The 21,153-nt window shown below is 46.9% G+C and overlaps 1 protein-coding gene across 2 annotated transcripts in view; it reads right to left on the reverse strand.

Annotated features, from left to right (window-relative positions):
- Positions 1-21,153, reverse strand: part of LOC137528939 (protein phosphatase 1 regulatory subunit 14A-like) — a 76,544-nt gene that overhangs the window by 13,044 nt on the left and 42,347 nt on the right. Inside the window, exons 2-3 of one of the 2 annotated variants that reach the window (XM_068250735.1) lie at positions 17,604-17,684; positions 9,205-9,237 (exon numbers count right to left, since the gene is read on the reverse strand). In XM_068250735.1, coding sequence (XP_068106836.1) covers positions 9,205-9,237; positions 17,604-17,684 — 114 coding nt within the window. The remainder of the gene's footprint in view (positions 1-9,204; positions 9,238-17,603; positions 17,685-21,153) is intronic. The other variant, XM_068250736.1, reaches the window with a different exon arrangement.

Consider the following 21,153-nt stretch of genomic DNA (forward strand, 5'->3'; position numbering starts at 1 on the left):
TATGTTAGGGCACACATTTCCACAAGTACTAGGAGCAATTTCCTTCCTCACACAGCTCTGCCTCTCTGCTGTAAAATCCTCCATACAAAAGTGTTGGGCTCTTATGCTGGACATACACGGCTTGATTTTGCTGCTCGCTCGATTCCGCAGGCGATTCTCTTATCTTCCACTCGTTTTTCTTATCTTTTTGCATTTTCCTCAATGCGGAATCGAACGGCGAAACAATCGGGCGGGAGATCGGACATGTCGGAAATTATCTATTGAGCCATCTAAATGGCTCGGAACCAAGCCGTGTATTCCCAGCATAAAAAGGGTTAGACAATGTTCCTGCACAGGGGGGTTGCTATCAACTCTGCAGTGTATCCTATATAATAATACCTAAGTGTCTCTGCGTTCCATGTCCCTGTGTGTGTCCTTTTGTTGCAGTGCGCATGTGCAGGGAAGGACGCAGAGAAATAGAGTGGCTTGCAGGGGAAGACGGGGCCAGGAGAGGTGGACGTACACTCGGCGGCGGGGGTGCGCACACGTGCGGCAGGTGTGCGTGCACATGCACGGTGACAGACCTAGCACGTTTTTAAACGGGCTAAGGTCACTAGTAGTTTAACCACTTAAGGACTGCAGTCATAAAACCCCTTAAGGACCAGACACTTTTTTTTCCTTTCAGACCACTGCAGCTTTAACTGTTTTTTGCTCGGTCATACAACCTACTATCTAAATGAATTTTACCTCCTTTTCTTGTCTCTAATACAGCTTTCTTTTGGTACGATTTGATTGCTGCTGTGATTTAGTTTTTATTATATTCATTTAAAAAAGACATGAATTTTGTCAAAAAAAATGATATTTTTTAACTTTCTGTGCTGACATTTTTCAAATAAAGTAAAATTTCTATATACATTTTTGTCCAAATTTATTGTGCTACATGTCTTTAATTAACCTATTGGGGACCGCCGCAGGTTGAATCAACGTCCGTCAGGTGGTGGTACCGTTCTGACCAGACGTTGATTCAATGTCCGCACTAAAGAACAGCTCCCAACGCGATCGAGCGCACCCGGAGGGGGAGATTAAGCGGTCATATGACAGCTGGCATCTCCCCCTAGTGATCAGCAGCCATCGCGTATGGCTGCTGATCACTATGATCGCCGTCGGATCGTAGTGATCACTTTGGCGGCGGCGGCAGGGGGGAAAAGAAGAGGATTCACTCACCTCCTTGCCGTTCCAGCGACGATTGGCGCCCCCCTCTGCTCTGGCCGGCATCTCTGCTCCGTCGGACGTCAGTGCCGGATCCCGGCTTGATGACGTCATCAAGCCGCGACCCGACCTGAGCGTCATTTGGAGCGGAGATGCCGGCTCATCGCTGGAGCCTGGAAGGTAAGTGATGGCTGCCAGCTACAGGGGGGACACTTGCCACCATGAGGGGGGGGGGAGGGGTGGGGACAGGACGGGACACTGCCCAGCCAGCCACAGAGCCCCCTCCACATCCCGCTGGTCCCGCCGGCCAATCAGCGGCCACCAGTGCAGTGCATATTAAGTAGCCATGTGCGCGGCTACTGTAGTGGCATCTCCCCGCCTCCTCTCCGCCCCCCACTGAGCATGTGCAAACAGTCTAACGCAGAACGCATAGCATGCTGCACTTTCACTACAACGTGCAGCGTTACATGTAACGCAACGTGGGCACTGTGAACAGCCAACTTGTGTTACATTGCTGTGCGTTGGTGGAGCGTTACAGCCTGTAACGTCCCACTGTGAAAGCAGCCTTAAGGTAGCAACTGAGCATGAAAGAGAGGGATGCTGAAAATAGAAGAGGAGGCTGCAAATGGAATAGGGAGGATGTAGCACCTGGAAGTGGGGAGCCATACTTTGAGGCCACCTATACAAATAGGGGTTGCACGATGGAATGGAGGAAAGAAACTGCCAAACATACAAAGGGGTGTGCCATTTATGGAAGGGGGCTGCTGCACATGGAAGGCAAGCCACAAGAAATCTGGCCTAGGGGAGGGAAAAGTATAAATACAGAAATGCGTTCAGCATGGGAACACTTACAACTAACAGACTGGATGTCTGCAGTGATTAAGCTCAAATTATTTGGGGAAAAAAAAAAAGCTCTCTGAAATTAGAGGGAATTTGTAAGACAAATTCCAAGGAAATGGAAGGGCTCAGCGACACTGAATGCCAGGGTGTTAGCACAACATTCCTCTTCAGCACTGCATGAATAACAGACATGGAAGAGGTGGGGGTCACTTAACCCCTTATAATAGCAGACAAACTTGGACACAGCATAGCCACCCAGGGATGTCCAGCTGGTCCCCTGAGCACTCAGAGTATCTGGGTTGTTCTGGCTTTGTCCATATCAGGAAAAAGCTAAAACTCCAGCATCATCTGTTATGCTGACCCATTCTAAGCAGCCCAGGACAATCTCTGCGGCATGTCGCATAGCAAACACAGCGAGAAATACAAAAACATAACACAAGGCTGTGACTGCTGTGTATGAACGCGCATATCTAAAAACTTGATAGATTTTTTGTCACGTAGTGTTATAAGAGAACTCATGACAAAGTTTTGTGCATCAGCATCCGTGAAAGGCAACAATGAAACAGAGGCGGTGGTAGAATTATTGATTTCTACAGCACAAATATCTTCCATGGCACGGACAACAGTCAATACAAAGAATATATACAGATATAATATACTGGGACCAAGAGCCTCATTTACCCAGTTCCAGGAAAGACACGTGATGCTTGCCATCACTAAGGCAAGGGACACGTTTTCAAAGCATGAGATTACCTATAACTGACAGACAGCTGCTCTCAGCTAGCTGTCGGCCAACACTGCAGATACACCCGCCGAAAAATGCTTCGGTTTTCCACAAACGTAAGTGTGACCCCTGCCTAAGTGATCACAACCACCCTTTATGCTCACTGCACATAAGTGAAAAACGTATGGGGAAACTCATCAGCTTTATAGGATCTATATGTTCCGTGTATCCCCATGCATGAGCCGCCCTGCACATAAGCCCAATGCCCCCAAATAGGCCAAAAACCATGACCCACTGACTAGCTGACCCCGAAAGCAGAACACGTGTTGAAGCGTGCCGATGAAAGCTTATCTATCGATCATCACGTCTCCCTGGCAGCCCTGGACTGGCCTCTAGAGTTTCAAACTATGTCATGTGACCTCAGTGAGCCTGGAGTTCTAGTGGCCAGTTTAGAAGTTGTCGGCTAGAAGTGTGGATGCAAGCTGGAGTGAGGACAGGAAGATATGCATTCACTACGCTCCATCATGCGCTGGGGGCTGCTCTTAGGAGTGCCAGCTCCTTATACTAGCTAGCCTAGTGCTAGCTAAAAGTTTTGCAGACATGCAATCTTTACATTAACCCTGGGGGACACAAAACCTCCTGAGCGACATAACGCTCAGGAGGTTAAGGACCAGAGACTGGTGGTATCTCAAAATGGCGCCTCCCGACGAATTGCCGAACATACCCGCCGCTCTCCCAATACTGCAGGCACCTCTGACAGAGCTGTGAGCTGGTCAGGAGCCGCTTTCATTGGCTCCTGACCCCGTCCATCAATGTAAGCCAATGGGATTGGCTCACAGTGATCATTTGGTCAGGAACCAATGAAACTGGCTCCTGACCGGCTCACAGAACTCTGCTATCATAGAAACGGCAGGGAGAGGGGCCTGTGGTGGGTGCAGAGTGGTTCGATCGTCTGTAGCTGTCAGAGCTGCGCAGCCACGTAGATTTCAACCAACGCGGTCCGCAAGTAGTTAAAGGAAGGAAAAAAAGGCGGGCACTGGCACTGAATTTGCATATGTTTTGTGGGGGAAAAAAAACGAACAGAAATGCACATAAATGTAGTAAAAACCATAGAAACGCACAAAGACTCATGGTTTTCCACACAGACAAGTGTTCTAACCTCTGCGAATGTATGTTTGCATTTTGGCTTGCAGAATAGTGTTTATGATTAGATCATGGCTTTAACCACTTCCCGACCGCCGTATTGACAATTGGCGGCCAGGAAGTGCACCCCGCAAGGACCGCCGTATTGACAATTGGCGGCGGTCCTTGTAGGGGCATGGGCGGAGCGATCGCGTCATCAGTGACGCGATCCTCCGCCTCCGCCTGGCGCCGCTCACCCGCCGCAACATCCCGCCGGCTATACGGAAGCGCCGGCGGGATGTTAACCCCGCGATCGCCGCATACAAAGTGTATAATACACTTTGTAATGTTTACAAAGTGTATTATACAGGCTGTCTCCTGCCCTGGTGGTCCCAGTGTCCGAGGGACCACCAGGGCAGGCTGCAGCCACCCTAGTCTGCACCAAGCACACTGATTTTCCCCCCCCCCCTGCCCCAGATCGCCCACAGCACCCATCAGACCCCCCCCTGCCCACCCCCCAGACCCCTGTTTGCACCCAACAACCCCCCTAATCACCCATCAATCACTCCCTGTCACTATCTGTCAACGCTATTTTTTTTTTATCCCCCACCCTGCTCCCTGCCCCCTCCTGATCACCCCCCACCCCTCAGATTCTCCCCAGACCCCCCCCCCCAGACCACCCCCCCTGTTTACTGTATGCATCTATCCCCCTGATCACCTGTCAATCACCCGTCAATCACCCCCTGTCACTGCCACCCATCAGCCAGCCCCTAACCTGCCCCTTGCGGGCAATCTGATCACCCCCCCACACCAATAGATCGCCCGCAGATCCGACATCAGATCACCTCCCAAATCCATTGTTTACATCTATTCTCTCCTCTAAACACCCACTAATTACCCATCAATCACCCATCAATCACCCCCTATCACCACCTGTCACTTTTACCTATCAGATCAGACCCTAATCTTCCCCTTGCGGGCACCCAATCACCCGCCCACACGCTCAGATTGCCCTCTGACCCCCCCTTATCAATTCACCAGTGCATTAATTACATCTGTTCTTCCCTGTAATAACCCACTGATCACCTGTCAATCACCTGCCAATCACCTATCACCCATCAATCACCCCCTGTCACTGCCACCCATCAATCAGCCCCTAACCTGCCCCTTGCGGGCAATCTGATCACCCACCCACACCATTAGATCGCCCGCAAACCCGCCGTCAGATTACCTCCCAAATGTATTGTTTACATCTGTTATCTTCTCTAAACACCCACTAATTACCCATCAATCACCCATCAATCACCCCCTATCACCACCTGTCACTGTTACAGATCAGACCCTAATCTGCCCCTTGCGGGCACCCAATCACCCGCCCACACGCTCAGATTGCCCTCAGACCCCCCACCCCCCTTATCAATTCGCCAGTGCAATATTTACATCTGTTCTCCCCTGTAATAACCCACTGATTACCTGTCAATCACCTATCAATCACCCCCTGTCACTGCCACCCATCAATCACCCCCTGTCACTGCCACCCATCAATCAGCCCCTAACCTGCCCCTTGCGGGCAAACTGATCACCCACCCACACCAATAGATCGCCCGCAGATCCGACATCAGATCACCACCCAAGCGCAGTGTTTCCATCTATTCTCTACCCTAAACACCCACTAATTACCCATCAATCACCCCCTGTCACTGCTACCTATCAGATTAGACCCCTATCTGCCCCTAGGGCACTCAATCACCCGCCCACACCCTCAGAATGCCCTCAGACCCCAGCCCTGATCACCTCGCCAGTGCATTGCTTGCATCTATTCCCCCCTCTAATCACACCTTGAGACACCCATCAATCACCTCCTGTCACCCCCTAGCACACCTACCCATCAGATCAGGCCCCAATTTGCCCCGTGTGGGCTCCTGATCACTCGGCCAATCCCTCAGATCCCCCTCAGACCCCCTTCCGATCACCTCCCCAGTGCATTGATTGCATCTATTTTCCCCTCTAACCACCCCCTGAGACACCCATCAATCACCTCCTGTCACCCCCCTAGCACTCCTATCCATCAGATCAGGCCCAATACAACCTGTCATCTAAAAGGCCACCCTGCTTATGACCTGCTTATGACCGGTTCCACAAAATTCGCCCCCTCATAGACTACCTGTCATCAAAATTTGCAGATGCTTATACCCCTGAACAGTCATTTTGAGACATTTGGTTTCCAGACTACTCACGGTTTTGGGCCTGTAAAATGCCAGGGCGGTATAGGAACCCCACAAGTGACCCCATTTTAGAAAAAAAAGACACCCCAAGGTATTCTGTTAGGTGTATGACGAGTTCATAGAAGATTTTATTTTTTGTCAAAAGTTAGCGGAAATTAATTTTTATTGGTTTTTTTTCACAAAGTGTCATTTTTCACTAACTTGTGACAAAAAATAAAATCTTCTATGAACTCGCCATACACCTAACGGAATACCTTGGGGTGTCTTCTTTCTAAAATGGGGTCACTTGTGGGGTTCCTATACTGCCCTGGCATTTTAGGGGCCCTAAACCGCGAGGAGTAGTCTAGAAAACAAATGCTTCAAAATGACCTGTGAATAGGACGTTGGGCCCCTTAGCGCACCTAGGCTGCAAAAAATTGTCACACATGTGGTACCGCCGTACTCAGGAAAAGTAGTATAATGTGTTTTGGGGTGTATTTTTACACATACCCATGCTGGATGGGAGAAATTTCTATGTAAATGGACAATTGTGTGTAAAAAAATCAAACAATTGTCATTTACAGAGATATTTCTCCCACTTAGCATGGGTATGTGTAAAAATACACCCCAAAACGCATTATACTACTTCTCCTGAGTACGGCGGTACCACATGTGTGGCACTTTTTTACACCCTAAGTACGCTAAGGGGCCCAAAGTCCAATGAGTACCTTTAGGATTTCACAGGTCATTTTGCGACATTTGGTTTCAAGACTACTCCTCACGGTTTAGGGCCCCTAAAATGCCAGGGCAGTATAGGAACCCCACAAATGACCCCATTCTAGAAAGAAGACACCCAAAGGTATTCCGTACGGAGTATGGTGAGTTCATAGAAGATTTTATTTTTTGTCACAAGTTAGCGGAAAATGACACTTTGTGAAAAAAAACGATTAAAATCAATTTCCGCTAACTTGTGACAAAAAAATAAAAACTTCTATGAACTCACCATACTCCTAACGGAATACCTTGGGGTGTCTTCTTTCTAAAATGGGGTCATTAGTGGGGTTCCTATACTGCCCTGGCATTTTAGGGGCCCTAAACCGTGAGGAGTAGTCTTGAAACAAAAATGACCTGTGAAATCCTAAAGGTACTCATTGGACTTTGGGCCCCTTAGTGCAGTTAGGGTGCAAAAAAGTGCCACACACGTGGTATCGCCGTACTCGGGAGAAGTAGTATAATGTGTTTTGGGGTGTATTTTTACACATACCCATGCTGGGTGGGAGAAATACCTCTGTAAATGACAATCTTTTGATTTTTTTACACACAATTGTCCATTTACAGAGGTATTTCTCCCACCCAGCATGGGTATGTGTAAAAATACACCCCAAAACACATTGTACTACTTCTCCCGAGTATGGCGATACCACATGTGTGGCACTTTTTTGCACCCTAACTGCGCTAAAGGGCCCAAAGTCCAATGAGTACCTTTAGAATTTCACAGGTCATTTTGAGAAATTTCGTTTCAAGACTACTCCTCACGGTTTAGGGCCCCTAAAATGCCAGGGCAGTATAGGAACCCCACAAATGACCCCATTTTAGAAAGAAGACACCCAAAGGTATTCCGTTAGGAGTATGGTGAGTTCATAGAAGATTTTATTTTTTTGTCAAAAGTTAGCGGAAATTGATTTTAATTGTGTTTTTTCACAAAGTGTCATTTTCCGCTAACTTTTGACAAAAAATAAAATCTTCTATGAACTCACCATACTCCTAACGGAATACCTTGGGGTGTCTTCTTTCTAAAATGGGGTCATTTGTGGGGTTCCTATACTGCCCTGGCATTTTAGGGGCCCTAAACCGTGAGGAGCAGTCTTGAAACGAAATTTCTCAAAATGACCTGTGAAATTCTAAAGGTACTCATTGGACTTTGGGCCCTTTAGCGCAGTTAGGGTGCAAAAAAGTGCCACACATGTGGTATCGCCGTACTCAGGAGAAGTAGTATAATGTGTTTTGTGGTGTATTTTTACAACACATACCCATGCTGAGTGGGAGAAAGATCTCTGTAAATGGACAATTGTGTGTAAAAAAAATTAACAAATTGTCATTTACAGAGATATTTCTCCCACCCAGCATGGGTATGTGTAAAAATACACCCCAAAACACATTATACTACTTCTCCTGAGTACGGCAATACCACATGTGTGGCACTTTTTTGCAGCCTAACTGCACTAAGGGGTCCAAAGTCCAATGAGCACCTTTAGGCTTTACAGGGGTGCTTACAATTTAGCACCCCCAAAATGTCAGGACAGTAAACACACCCCACAAATGACCCCATTTTGGAAAGTAGACACTTCAAGGTATTCAGAGAGGGGCATGGTGAGTCCGTGGCAGATTTCATTTTTTTTTTTGTTGCAAGTTAGAAGAAATGGAAACTTTTTTTTTTTTTTTTTTTCACAAAGTGTCATTTTCCGCTTACTTGTGACAAAAAATAATATCTTCTATGAACTCACTATGCCTCTCAGTGAATACTTTGGATGTCTTCTTTCCAAAATGGGGTCATTTGGGGGGTATTTATACTATCCTGGAATTCTAGCCCCTCATGAAACATGACAGAGGGTCAGAAAAGTCAGAGATGCTTGAAAATGGGAAAATTCACTTTTTGCACCATAGTTTGTAAACGCTATAACTTTTACCCAAACCAATAAATATACACTGAATGGGTTTTTTTTTTTATCAAAAACATGTTTGTCCACATTTTTCGCGCTGCATGTATACAGAAATTTTACTTTATTTGAAAACTGTCAGCACAGAAAGTTAAAAAAATCATTTTTTGCCAAAATTCATGTCTTTTTTGCTGAATATAATAAAAAGTAAAAATCGCAGGAGCAATCAAATAGCACTAAAAGAAAGCTTTATTAGTGACAAGAAAAGGAGCCAAAATTCATTTAGGTGGTAGGTTGTATGAGCGAGCAATAAACCGTGAAAGCTGCAGTGGTCTGAATGGAAAAAAAGTGGCCGGTCCTTAAGGGGTAGAAAGCCCTAGGTCCTCAAGTGGTTAAAAAGAAAAAAAAAAAAAAAAATTGGGGCTGTGATACAATGCAGCTAAACAGATGCAGAAAGTGAATTACATACCTCTGTGTTGCTTGTACAAGACCTCAGGATAATCTGAAAATCAGAAGACATTACAGAGTGAGAATATGAATTTCATTTTTAGAGACATTACTTTCATTTCAGACAACTTATCAACCCTCAGGGTAATGGTAAATTTATTTTGAGCAGAAGTGGCGGGGGAAGAGGGTAGCTGCAGAAGGCAGCAGGAAAATTGGGCAACGCAGAGGATAGGCACCTAGTAATATCGGTTATGGTGGGAAATGTGGACTGCTGTGTGGTTTTGTTGCATCAGTGGGTATTTTCTTTTTAAGGTTAGGAGAGGGGGGGGGGGGGTACCCCCCTTTCCTGGTTTCAGCATCCAAAGCACTTCCTATAGGCTTTGCTGCATATTGGTATGTAGCCCTGCTCTTCCAGTAATGTTTAGCCTAGGCTGTTTAGGTATGCAGAATTTTCCCAGAGTATTCCGGTTCACCAGGTACATTTCTACTGGCTTCAGAACTCTCAGTAAACAAACATTCAACAGAGATGCACCTGCCAGGACTAAAGAGGTCACCACCTGTGATAAATTTCAGAATGTAAAAATCAAGGTAAGGAAAGATTTTACAATGGGCAAACACTGACCAATGAAAGTAAATTTGGGTGCTTCTCCACGGGCCAATCACCTGACAAAACCCTCTTTCTTACAGGTTCTCTATACTGTAGCTTTTAAGCATTGCTTATTAAGAATCCTATTAGAAGGAAACCTGAACAGGCTTATTTCATGTGCTGAATTTGCATTGATTTAGGAGAGAATCAATAGGATGGGTGTTACATGATTCCCTCCTCTCAGCCTGTAATTAGGCACCATGTGGGCAAATGCAGAACAAAGAACATCCCCAGGGGAAACAAGCCTGTTAGGAGCACAACTTATGGGGGCAGGAGGGGCTGTTCTGCAGCAGAGGAAAATAGCTGCCAGGCTATTCTTTGGAAATTTTTCTGGCTAGCGCCTTTATTTTGCACTTTCCTCCTCCGCTTTATCAGTGCTGAGCTTGTGGGAAAGGATTCTACTGCTGACCACATCAAAGCTGACACTGATTCAGTAGTTTGTATGAAAAGCCCAATAAAGGCAAACACAGGCTGCAGCTATCAGTGCAATGTTTATGCATTGGTTATACAGATGTTTGAAGTGGTCTCTCTCTAGCTGGAAGCCACCCCCTCCATCACGGCTAGAGAGCAGCCCACATCCACTAATAAGATTCCTAATAACTGCACAACATGAAACCGTTCCTGTGCAGAAAATAGACTCAAGCCAGAGCAGTCATTTTCCCACGTCTGCACGCAATTAAGTAAGAATTAGTCACAAAAAAAAAGAAGTTGGATTTTTCAACCATTCAGTTGTACATATGGCTGCTATACTTTTCCTACTTTCCCTGCTAGTTAGTTAGTCCAGTGGTTTGCAGGCCAGAAAAGGCTGCAAGTTCTCCAGCTCCTGTCCTACCGTATGTTGGTTGGATGAGGAGGGCCACAATGCAAATGTATGATGCAAGCACCTGTGGAGGCTGTCGTGGGCCTAGATTGGCAAGGCACAGAGTGCAGTAGGGGTAAAGAGGTACTCAGACAGAATAAAATTAGGTTAAAAACCAATAATATGTAAGTAAAAGAGATGGCTTAACCTAATAATGACAGTTATTTCATCAGGCCAATAAAAAGTGCCTAAGTAGTAGTAGTAGTCAATAGTATTGAGTGCCTCTCCCAATCCTCAATACTATTGGCTACTACTATTTAGGCACTTTTTATTGGCCCGAGGAAGTGGTCTTGAACCCGCGAAACGAGTTGCCGGTGCATAATAAACCTTGTTTGTCACATACAACTGTCGCTATTGAGGTAAGCCACCTAATTTTCATTTTATTACCCAATTTTATTCTATCTGGGCGCCTCTTTACCCATGCTGTGTGTTTGATACCCTCCCACCCCTGTCAAGAGTGGAGGGGCTACAGCTGATTATGCCGGCCTTTGACATGAGTGACCGGAGTGGTCGCTCTGGGCACCGGCTTCCAAGGGGGCGCCTATAGCTGGTTGCCTATACTGAGGGCACCTACACCTGATTTCCTATACTGGGGGCACCAACACCTGGCTACCTATATTGAAAGGCACCTACGCCTGGCTACCTATGGGGGGGATGGAGACCTTCAACTGACTTCCTATACTGGAGGCACCTATGCTTGGCAACCTATACTGAGTGCACCTACACATGAGATCCTATACTGGGGGCACCTATACCTGGCTGGCTACCTACCTATACTGAGTCTGAGGGCATATTTTTTGGGGGGGGTGCACTGCGGCTATAATGCGTGGTGCAAATGATCAGTGCTGTGCCACAATTCTAAATGGGGGGGGGGGGGGGGGGCGGCTAACTGTCCCACTGATTGTTTTTATTAAGATTCCTGAAAGGTTCTAGCCTTCATTTTTAAGTGTATTCAGAATAATGCACTCTTTCTACCCATTCGTGGTTATTACTAGTATTTTTTCTATTATACAATAGGTTATGTATCACGGAGATCTGAGCATTTGGCGTGATGTGTCAACGTCAAAAAGGTTGGGAACCACTGTCCTAGGAGATAGCTCAGGAGAAAAGGTGAATTGCATATGGGCCTGTGTGTGTGTGCGCACGCGGGAAGAGGATGAGGGGGGGGGGGGGGGCATAAAAATCAGGCTTCGCTCAGGGCGCTGTGAAACCTAAGGCCAACCCTGGTTGACACCATTGCGATACTCCGTTGGTTTTTTGATCAAGAAAGTGACTACATCCAGTCCAGCTGGGACACCCCGAGTGGAGTCGGGTTTATTGTCTCCACCTGTGGTTGTTTTATTATCAATACCATATTTGACCTACAATCGTGCTACATTATCAGGGCTCCTGTTATGTGTGCCATTTTTTTCTCTCTAGGATGTCCGGACACCCCACCCCCCTCAAGGTACAGTGTGGCTCAGAGCAGTCACAGCATAGATACCATATTGGGCTTCAACTATTTCCGCCTGAGCCCGAAGGAAAACCGCTACTGCGCCCGCGCGAGGCTCACATGGGATTGTTCTTATCCTGGAGCCCCGGCAGATCTCAGCTCACAGGAGAATGGGAAGCCTCATTAAGATCCAGAGGCTTCCCCCTCTTGTGGCAAGTACCCCATAGGAGCACTTTTTTAGGGTCCAGGAGGACATTAAAATAAAAGGTCTCAATGCCAGTTACACGTCCAACATATAAGGGAAAGAAACGAGGGAATATTTCTAATATATACTGACTACAGTATAGCCTGGCATATTCTAACCCTTTCACTATACTGTCTTCATAGTATTGTCCATGAAAACACCACGCACATGCATTGCTTTATGTTCTTTTTGTGCAATGCAGGAGAGCTCCTTGAGGCGTCATTGGATTAAGGATTGAATAGCAAAACATTTTCATTTTACGGCTTTTAAAAAGGATTCCATGTTTTCCTACAGTCATCAGGAAAAAATAAAAGCGGTCTATAGACAGCTGGCTGACTCGCCTATCTGGAGGAGTCTGGAGAGAACGAGATTAACAGGTTACTTATGTTACAGCTGTAAGGACAAAAGAGTTCATCAGCCAATACAGTACAGGAGAAAAACAAAGTCCACTTGTAGAGAGCATTGCTGTAAGGTTAGTGAATCATAACTCATGCAATTTCAGTCACTTGCGCTTACCTACTCTACAGCAAGAACTAGTTTTCAATAAATCCAAGACAACCTGGATTTATTTCCAACAAGTAGGCCTCTTTTCCACGGACTGCTGATAGGCAGTGAAATTCCTCTCAAACTTTTACAACTGCTCACTGTTGCCTGGTAACTGCTTGCTGAGCACACAGCTCAACAGTCCATGGAAAAGAGGCCTTATTCTCCCCGCAGGTTCTAATTTATTAAACAAACAACCCCTCTACACTTTTGATATAACCCAGGTGAGAGTTGGGACCTTTTTATCCCCTAATTAGGGATAGTCAATCAGAAGCAAACAATTCTGAGTTGATACAGATTTTGCTAATAATTTACTAATTACTAATAGATCTAATAGAATCCTGCCAAGGTGGAATTCGATTTGTCCATTTTTAGGCTGCATAATCCTGTATCTACTCGCCATTTACATCTCACTGATCATCCCTACACTTAGACATCAAGTTATTAAAAATAATGATAATAAATGTATATATGTTTGTCAGGTCTCTGGTGTTCTCCAGTTTAGCAAATCATCCTTTATGTGCCACGCTTAAAGGGGAACTGAAGTAAGAGGTATACGGAGGCTGCCATATTTATTTCCTTTTAATCAATACCAGTTGCCTGGCAGCCCTGCTGGTCTATTTCTCTGCAGTAGTATCTGAATAACACCAGAAACAAGCATGCAGCTAGTCTTGTCAGATCTGACTTTAAAGTCTGAAACACCTGATCTGCTGCATGCTTTTTCAGGGGCTATGGCTAATAGTATTAGAGGCAGAGGATCAGCAGGGCTGCCAGGCAACTGGTATTGCTTAATAGGAAATAAACATGGCAGCCTCCATGTACCTCTCTCTTCAGTTGTCCTTTTACCCCTTCAGTACCAGCGGTCTCTGCGCCTTTAAAGGACAGATGCAAGGAGATTTAAATTAAAAAACAAAAAAAAAATCTACTTACCTGGGGCTTCCTCCAGCCCCTGGCAGCCAATATGTCGCTCGCTGCAGCTCCGGATCCCCTCTGTTGCAGATGCCTGCACATAACACTCCAGACCACGTGAGCACAACCCTGAGAGGTGCTCGTGCAGGCGATGCCGACCTGACGAGGTGGGCATCTGCAATGGAGGGGACCCCGGGCCACCAGCTGGAAGTGGAGCTGCGGAGAAGGACATTTTGGCTGACAGGGGCTGGAGGAAGCCCTGGGTAAGTAGATTTTTTTTTCTCTTTTCCTCGGACCCTCCCTGTAAAGGACCAGAGACCACTGGTACCGGAAACCGGCCCCTTCCAACGAATCGCCACTACCGCCATCCACCCATCGCTTCCGGCCCCCCTCTCTGCCGTCTCTATGATGGCAGCGCTCTGTGAGCCTGTCAGGAGCCGCTTTAATTGGCTCCGGACCATGTGGTCAGTGTAAGCCAATGAGAGTTGCTCACATTGATGACAGGGTCAGGAGCCAATAAAATGGGGCTGTGAGTGGCATCACCGCTGCTTTGCCTGGCCCCCCGACCACTCCTCTACATTGGACCTGGTGCTATTGAAGCACAGCACAGCCATCACCTTCCTTCTCTGCATGTCTGCCTTGAGAGGGAATCACTTGGACAACAGGGCGGTCTGCCTGAGGACACATACAACGGATTTGGTGAGCAGCTTATACTACTACATACCAGCAAACACTGGAACTGTTTACAATCAGCTCATGTCATGGAGCCTATTTGTGTATCTGTGCTCTAACTCATGGACGGAGCTTTGAGGCATTCATCTGCTGTGTGCACCAATTATATGTATGACAGGACTGCTTGTCTATCCATGCTGCCGCTGCTTACTTACTATCCATGCTGCTTTGGACTACTTTGCTTCTGCATGTTCTATGGCTGTGCCTTCTGCTGAGCTAAAAGGACTGTTTTCTGCTCCCTGCTATATGGAGTCTTTATGTACCCAATAACGCGGTGCAATACTGCTTTGGGTGTTCTCTGCCTAACAAACTACCATCATGCTGTAATGGAGGCTTGAAAAAAATGTTCTTATTGCCAAATTGAACAGGCATGTAAATGTACTTTTGCCATTGGAGCTGTGCTAATATTGCACAACATACTTTTGTGCTCAGAGCTTTCCGCAATATCTGGTCTGAGTGTATGTGATTGAGTGCTGGGGCTGCTGTACGAACGGTTGGGGTCAATTGGGGTGGTGGTTGGGATATGAGGACAGGCTTATTTTAGATGTTTTTGTGATACAATAAAGAATTATATACTTTTACAAACATACTTTTGTAGATTTTTTGTCCATTTGTATGTACCTTTCACCGCTTTTGTTCCTTCCTACTTTGTGGTTCCAATAAAATGAGTACATTTGAAATCGGCGCCGGTAGACTTGGGCGCAGGATACAGCGGTATATGGCTGATCCTGCTTCTGCACAAGTCCGGGCCGATTTAATTACTATTCCCCCTGCAGGCCGCCATGGATAGTGGGGGAATGAAATAATTCGGCTTCCAGCGATTGCTGGAGGCCGAATTATTATCTTTTTAAGCAACCTCGGCTCTGTCTTCTGACGGAGCCAACGTTACTTACTGAGCGCTGCAATAGGAGTGATTCCTATTGAAGTCAATGGAGGCGCCGGCTGCGCCCAAATCTAGCAGCGCTGAAAAGCATTGCTCCGAATAAAATCCGCTCCTGACCGGATCACAGAGCTCTGCTGTCATACCAAACAGCAGGGCAAATTAGCTGTGGTGGGGAGAGAGAGTGACATGATCGGCGGGAGCAACGAGAATACATGGCGGCGGTGAGGTGAAATCTACACCCTGGCAGGAATGGCAGCATCAAAACAGGGCGCAAGTTTCAATCAGCATCGTCCGCAAGCGGTCAAAGAGGAACTGTAGTGAAAATAATGAATACAATTGCTTATTTTTTTACAATATTCATTTATAGATTAGTCAGTGTTCGTCCATTGAAAATCTTTTCACTCGGATTCACATTCTGAAACTTATCACTGGTGGTGACAGCTTTAGTCCTGCCAGGAATACGGAATGTTCGTGTACTGAGAGTTCTATGCACAAAGGGAGATATGGCTTACTTGACAGTTGGAAAAAGCAATTATTTCCCACAATACAACTAGGTTCACAGACACCAAACTGTCAGGACCATGGTCATGACATCACTCACACTGTGGGAGGGGTTTCACCACAATATCAGCCACACAGACACCCCCTTCCCCCAATGATCTATTTGAGAAAAGGTAGAGATTTCTAATGGGAAAGGGGGTATCAGCTACTACTGATTGAGAGGAAGTTCAATCCTTACCTCCACCTGAGGAAGGGCTCCATCAAACATGTCTAGTGTGTGTGCCTCTGCAGGCTATCAAATACAGTTTTCAACTAAAGCCATTTGTGTGACCAAGAGACAGAGAGAGATCTGTCAGATGCCTATAGACCACAGGCCTAAAGCTCAACACACACCATACAATCTTGGTTGTACAGATTTACCAAATCTATGTAGTATAAGGGCCAACAGATTGAAAATACCTCGAATGATTGATAAGCTCTTATACTACATGAAAGTGGTAAGATTGAACAATCAAGATTGTATGGTGTGTGTTGAGCCTAACTCTGATCGATTTCAGCATGAAATCTCTTGGGAATTGGCCGAGTCGGATGCCGACCCCCCATGTGTGCATTTATACATTACCGGTCCTATGACCCCCACTGTGCGGTGCCCATCTGTCTTCAGAAACCTGCTGCTCTATTAGCGCTATACATGCAGCCGGCATTTAGTGCGTGTGACGTCACACACACACACACACCAGTGCTATACGCCGGCGTTGTGTATAGCGCTAATGGAGAGGCGGGATTCCAAAGAGATGGGCACTGCACAGTGGGGGACATAGGGCCGGTAATGTATAAGTACACACACAGGGGGCACATTTATACACTAGGGGGAACACGGGGGTTTTGTTGCATTTGCTCGTCTCTATATTGCTCGCTGTTACCGCCGCACACCCAATTGACCACGATGGCCCATCATCTTGCAGCATGTCCGATCAATAAAGGCAACCAATTTCGGCCCTGTTGGCGGCACAGATTTACCTCCGATAGTTATTGAAATCGGATGGTCGATCAGCCGCCAGGTCGAGAGATGTATGGCCGCCTTAAAGGGACACCGAGGAGTGCCCGAATTTAAAAAAGACGGCACTTACCTGGGGCTTCCTCTAGCCCACCGCAGGCTGCGAGGTCCCCCGGCGTCCTCCTGGCTCCTTTCTGTGTGCCTCCGCCGGCCCCCCCCCGTTTCCAGTGACACCCGTGACGGGTGTCGGGCCGGCTCTTCCTGGATCCTTACGCCGCTCGCCATCACATCGGCCGGCATGACAGATCTGCGCATGCATGGTTAAACCGCGCATGCGTAGTACTGTCACGCCGGCCCCCGTGATGACTCTGAGCGGCGTAAGGATCCAGGAAGAGCCGGCCCGACACCCGGCCTGGGTGTCGCTGGTAACGGGGGGGGGGCCGGCGGAGGCAAATGGAAAGGAGCCAGGAAGGCGCAGAGGGACCTCGCGGCCTGCGGTGGGCTGGAGGAAGTTCCAGATAAGTGCCGTGTTTTAAATTTGGGCAATCCTCAGTGTCCCTTTAAAGATACAATTGTTTATCAGTTATTTTTTAATTTTGGTTTGCTTTAACTTACCAGCTTCTATTGTAGAACTAGAAAATGAAAAGAAGCGATACATGCTTTATTTCTCCTCACCTGTAAGCTGCTTCTCCTCTCCTCGTCCGTTTCCATGTCCAGAAGATCGTCGATGTTCACCTCGTCTGGCATGTCCATCTCCTGCATCATGCAATAAAGGAAGCTTCATCAGCAAGGAAAGATTATAGGCCACACTTGGCTTATATCCAGCTATGGGATGTGATTACATTAGTGTGGAGGAAGCTATAGAGGAAATGGAAGGTGTGTGTCCCATGCGTCTACAGGATGCCTGCTGGCTCTCACAGGGGCCCCAAGCCCGCTAATAGGGTTATAAATCAGCAATTACCAGAGCTAGCCAGTTCTTGGAAGAAGTCATATCTCTCCAGTGGGGACCAGCTTGCCGGAGATAAAGTCACCCATAGGATGTGATGCTGCTATATGACCTCACTGCATGTTTAATAAATGAGATTTGCACCTCACTGCTAGATACACACGAGCCAGACAGGGAACTTACACTTATTGTAAGACTTACAGCCTGGTTCTACATACACAGCAAAGATTCATGGCAAATTTTAGCTTGATTACCTTGTTTTAATGTGCGCATAACAGTACTGCTGGCAAGGCTGCAAATTAGAAAATTATACCGACAGTTTTGGGAATTTGCAGCTTGCTGCAGATGGGAATGATGTGATTTTCAACAACATTAGGCTTGGAAGTTTTATGAAGAAAGTGGAGTTTCCCATTTAAAAGTGGGCCCGTCGGTGACACACAGTATAGGTTAGGAAATTTAGAAGTAGAAAACACAAGAACAAACAACTGTAAACGGATAGCAACGAAGCTGCCTCCCAGTCTGGCAATTCATGAAACACTATCAGACTTGTATCATAGTACAAGAACAATGGTGATGCAGCAGCCAATGAGAATGCAGGCAGGGCTGGATTTGTACATTTTACTGCCCAAGGCCAACTGTCCCCAGCCTGGTGAGATGCATCTCAAGCCACCCTAAAATCTCTTCCCTTCTCCACTGCTGCAGCAGCCTGCCACTCACCTCTCCGCCTGTTTCAGTGAGGAAACATCCTCCTTCCCTCCAGACGCTGTGTGTGTGTCTCTCTCTCTCTCTAACCGGCATAGTCATATGAGGAGTCAGTAAGTTACCGGCGAGTCACATGATGATGCCGAGGAGAGAAATGTCCAGCAGCTGGCGGAGCAGTTGAAGTTTCAGCGGAGTAGCCCGACAGAGGAGAGCGACAGGCTGCTGCTCACTAGCTCCGTTTGGTACTCTCACTCTGCAATGCCGGCACAGAGTCCGTACCTTGCGATGTTCACAGGGCAGCTGCGGATCAGCTGGGCTTGTGTATGCTGGCTGCCGGCATGTTAAGTACTTGAGTGCAGGCCGCCCCGTCTCTTGGCACCTTAGGCACTGGCCTATGTGGCCTTGCTACAAATCCGGGCCTGAATGCAGGTTCCCAAAGTAAGATCTCTGAAAAAGTGAATTCTGATGCTCTAGTTCGCTCCATTCTGGTCTATGCCTAAGTCATTATGGTTATGTTTATGACGCGGCATGACTGTATTGTACTGCAAAACGTCGCTCTGCAGTGCAACACCTATGCGGTGTACATTGTGGCTGGTGCAGTGCGTTACTGCAAAACACTCAGGTTAAAGAGGAACTCCAGTGAACATTTTGCTGTTGGCAGGTGATGTAGCTGCTGCATGGGTTTTGGCAGTTGGAAACAGCTGTAAACAGTTATTTCCCACATAGCAACAAGGTTCACAGACAGGAAACTGCCAAAAGTTCGAACTTTTCTTGTGGGAGGGGTTTATTGTGGGAGGGGTTTCACCACAATATCAGTCATACAGCACCCCCTGATGGTCTGTTTGTGAAAAGCAATAGATTTCTCATGTAAAAGGGGGTATCAGCTACTGATTAAGATAAAGTTCAATTTTTGGTCGGAGTTTCTCTTTAAGTGACAGTGAAGCATACCTTTCATTGACTGATGCTACGCGCGGATCACATGCAGCACAACTTTACCGTTCCGGCCCTCCTTTTACAGGGAACTCATGCCCACTGAACCTAGCCAAAATCTTTTGTGGTTTTGGACAGAGCTAAGAAAAATGTAGCAGATTTTTATTTTTTGCTGCCATGCAAGTCTCCTTTGGTTTCTTAATTTTTGTTCTGGCTACAAGCTTTACCAGGGCAGGTGGGGTAAACCTCTCTGGATTCAGGATTGAGTGTAGTACAAACACGTTACGGGGGGGGGGGGGGGGGGGGGAGGGAATGGGGGGAGGTCAGATGACATGTAGCACAGAGCATGACGAAGCAGCTTCCAGTGGGAGGGGTAAGGTGAAGAACAAAGCACTAAGTCAAGACGATGAACCATCTAGCAAGTGAATGAGGCTTTGTTTCCGTTGCTCTCCATCCCTCTGCTGAGTTGTTTTCTCATCTCCCATCACAGTGACACCCAGGAGTCACAGTAGAGCCTTAGGTGTCATCACTACAGGAAAGTCCAGGCATCTTGTCTACAGGGAATCACAGACCATACTAACAGCATGATAGCTATTCTAACCAGTAGCTTCAATGTAAAAAGGCCAAAACCTATCCACAAGCAAGTTTCCCCCTGGGCTGCGCTTTCCTTATGCACAGGATTCAAAACACAGGAGAAATTTCCTGTGCCCATGTTTTCCCTCCTCCCTAAAGCCTTGTATACACACTAAAGTCAGACAAATGACAGATTTCGCTAAGTTAGACGACAATCTTGTGCAACAATATAGCCAGACGACGAGTGACCAACATCGGACATTTGCCCGATCCATCCAACTCAGATGACTGTTGGGCAGATATTGTGCAGTAGGCCACTTGTGTACAATGTCATTTGAATAACACTGTTCTACTGAATGCGGTCATGTTGTGCATAATGTCGTTTTTCACTTGAGCACGCAGTACTTACCCTCCCTGATTTTAGGGTGTAAAAGCGGTACAATTTTTCCATTATCTTTCAGACCCTTAAAGCAAGAAAAAAAAAAATCATACCCCCAGAGAGCCTGCAGCAGCCCCTGCACTTACCTCGCTGGGGTCCAGCGCTGCAGTTCTCTCTCCATCCTCTGGGTGGCAATGTAACTAATTATCCGCGCTGCTGTCTGCATAGGCAGACAGCTGTTTGACCATTTTTTAGGTCTGAGTGCTGCAGGTCTCTGGAAAAGAGACCTGTCTTCACTCTGCAAGTTGCAGAGTTGCTCTGCTGGTGAGGAATTTGCATCCACTTGGCATGCAAATTGCTTAGCTGCTTCCTTTGATGGCTTGCAGTATTAATACCATTTCCTCCCAGAATCCCTTGCTGGTCATGATGGTTTGTTCCTGCTGACTTACCTGGAGTCTCAGCCTTTGCTAATTGTTTGCTAAGATTATCTTAGAGTAATTCCTTAAGAGTGCACTAGCATAGTCAGGTCATCTGTTTTGCCTTGTACTGTCTATCTGTCGCGATTGTCTTGTCGTCAGCGGCAGTCGACAGGAAATAGTTCTGTCTGTTGGGATCGCATTCGCCCTAGCGGTAGAGACGGTGGTTCCTTCTGTATTCTGCCTTAGGGGTGCAAGCCAGAGCGGCGGTTGCTACTG

Source organism: Hyperolius riggenbachi, chromosome 8 (assembly GCF_040937935.1).
Source record: "Hyperolius riggenbachi isolate aHypRig1 chromosome 8, aHypRig1.pri, whole genome shotgun sequence".
NCBI classification, from domain to species: domain Eukaryota; kingdom Metazoa; phylum Chordata; class Amphibia; order Anura; family Hyperoliidae; genus Hyperolius; species Hyperolius riggenbachi.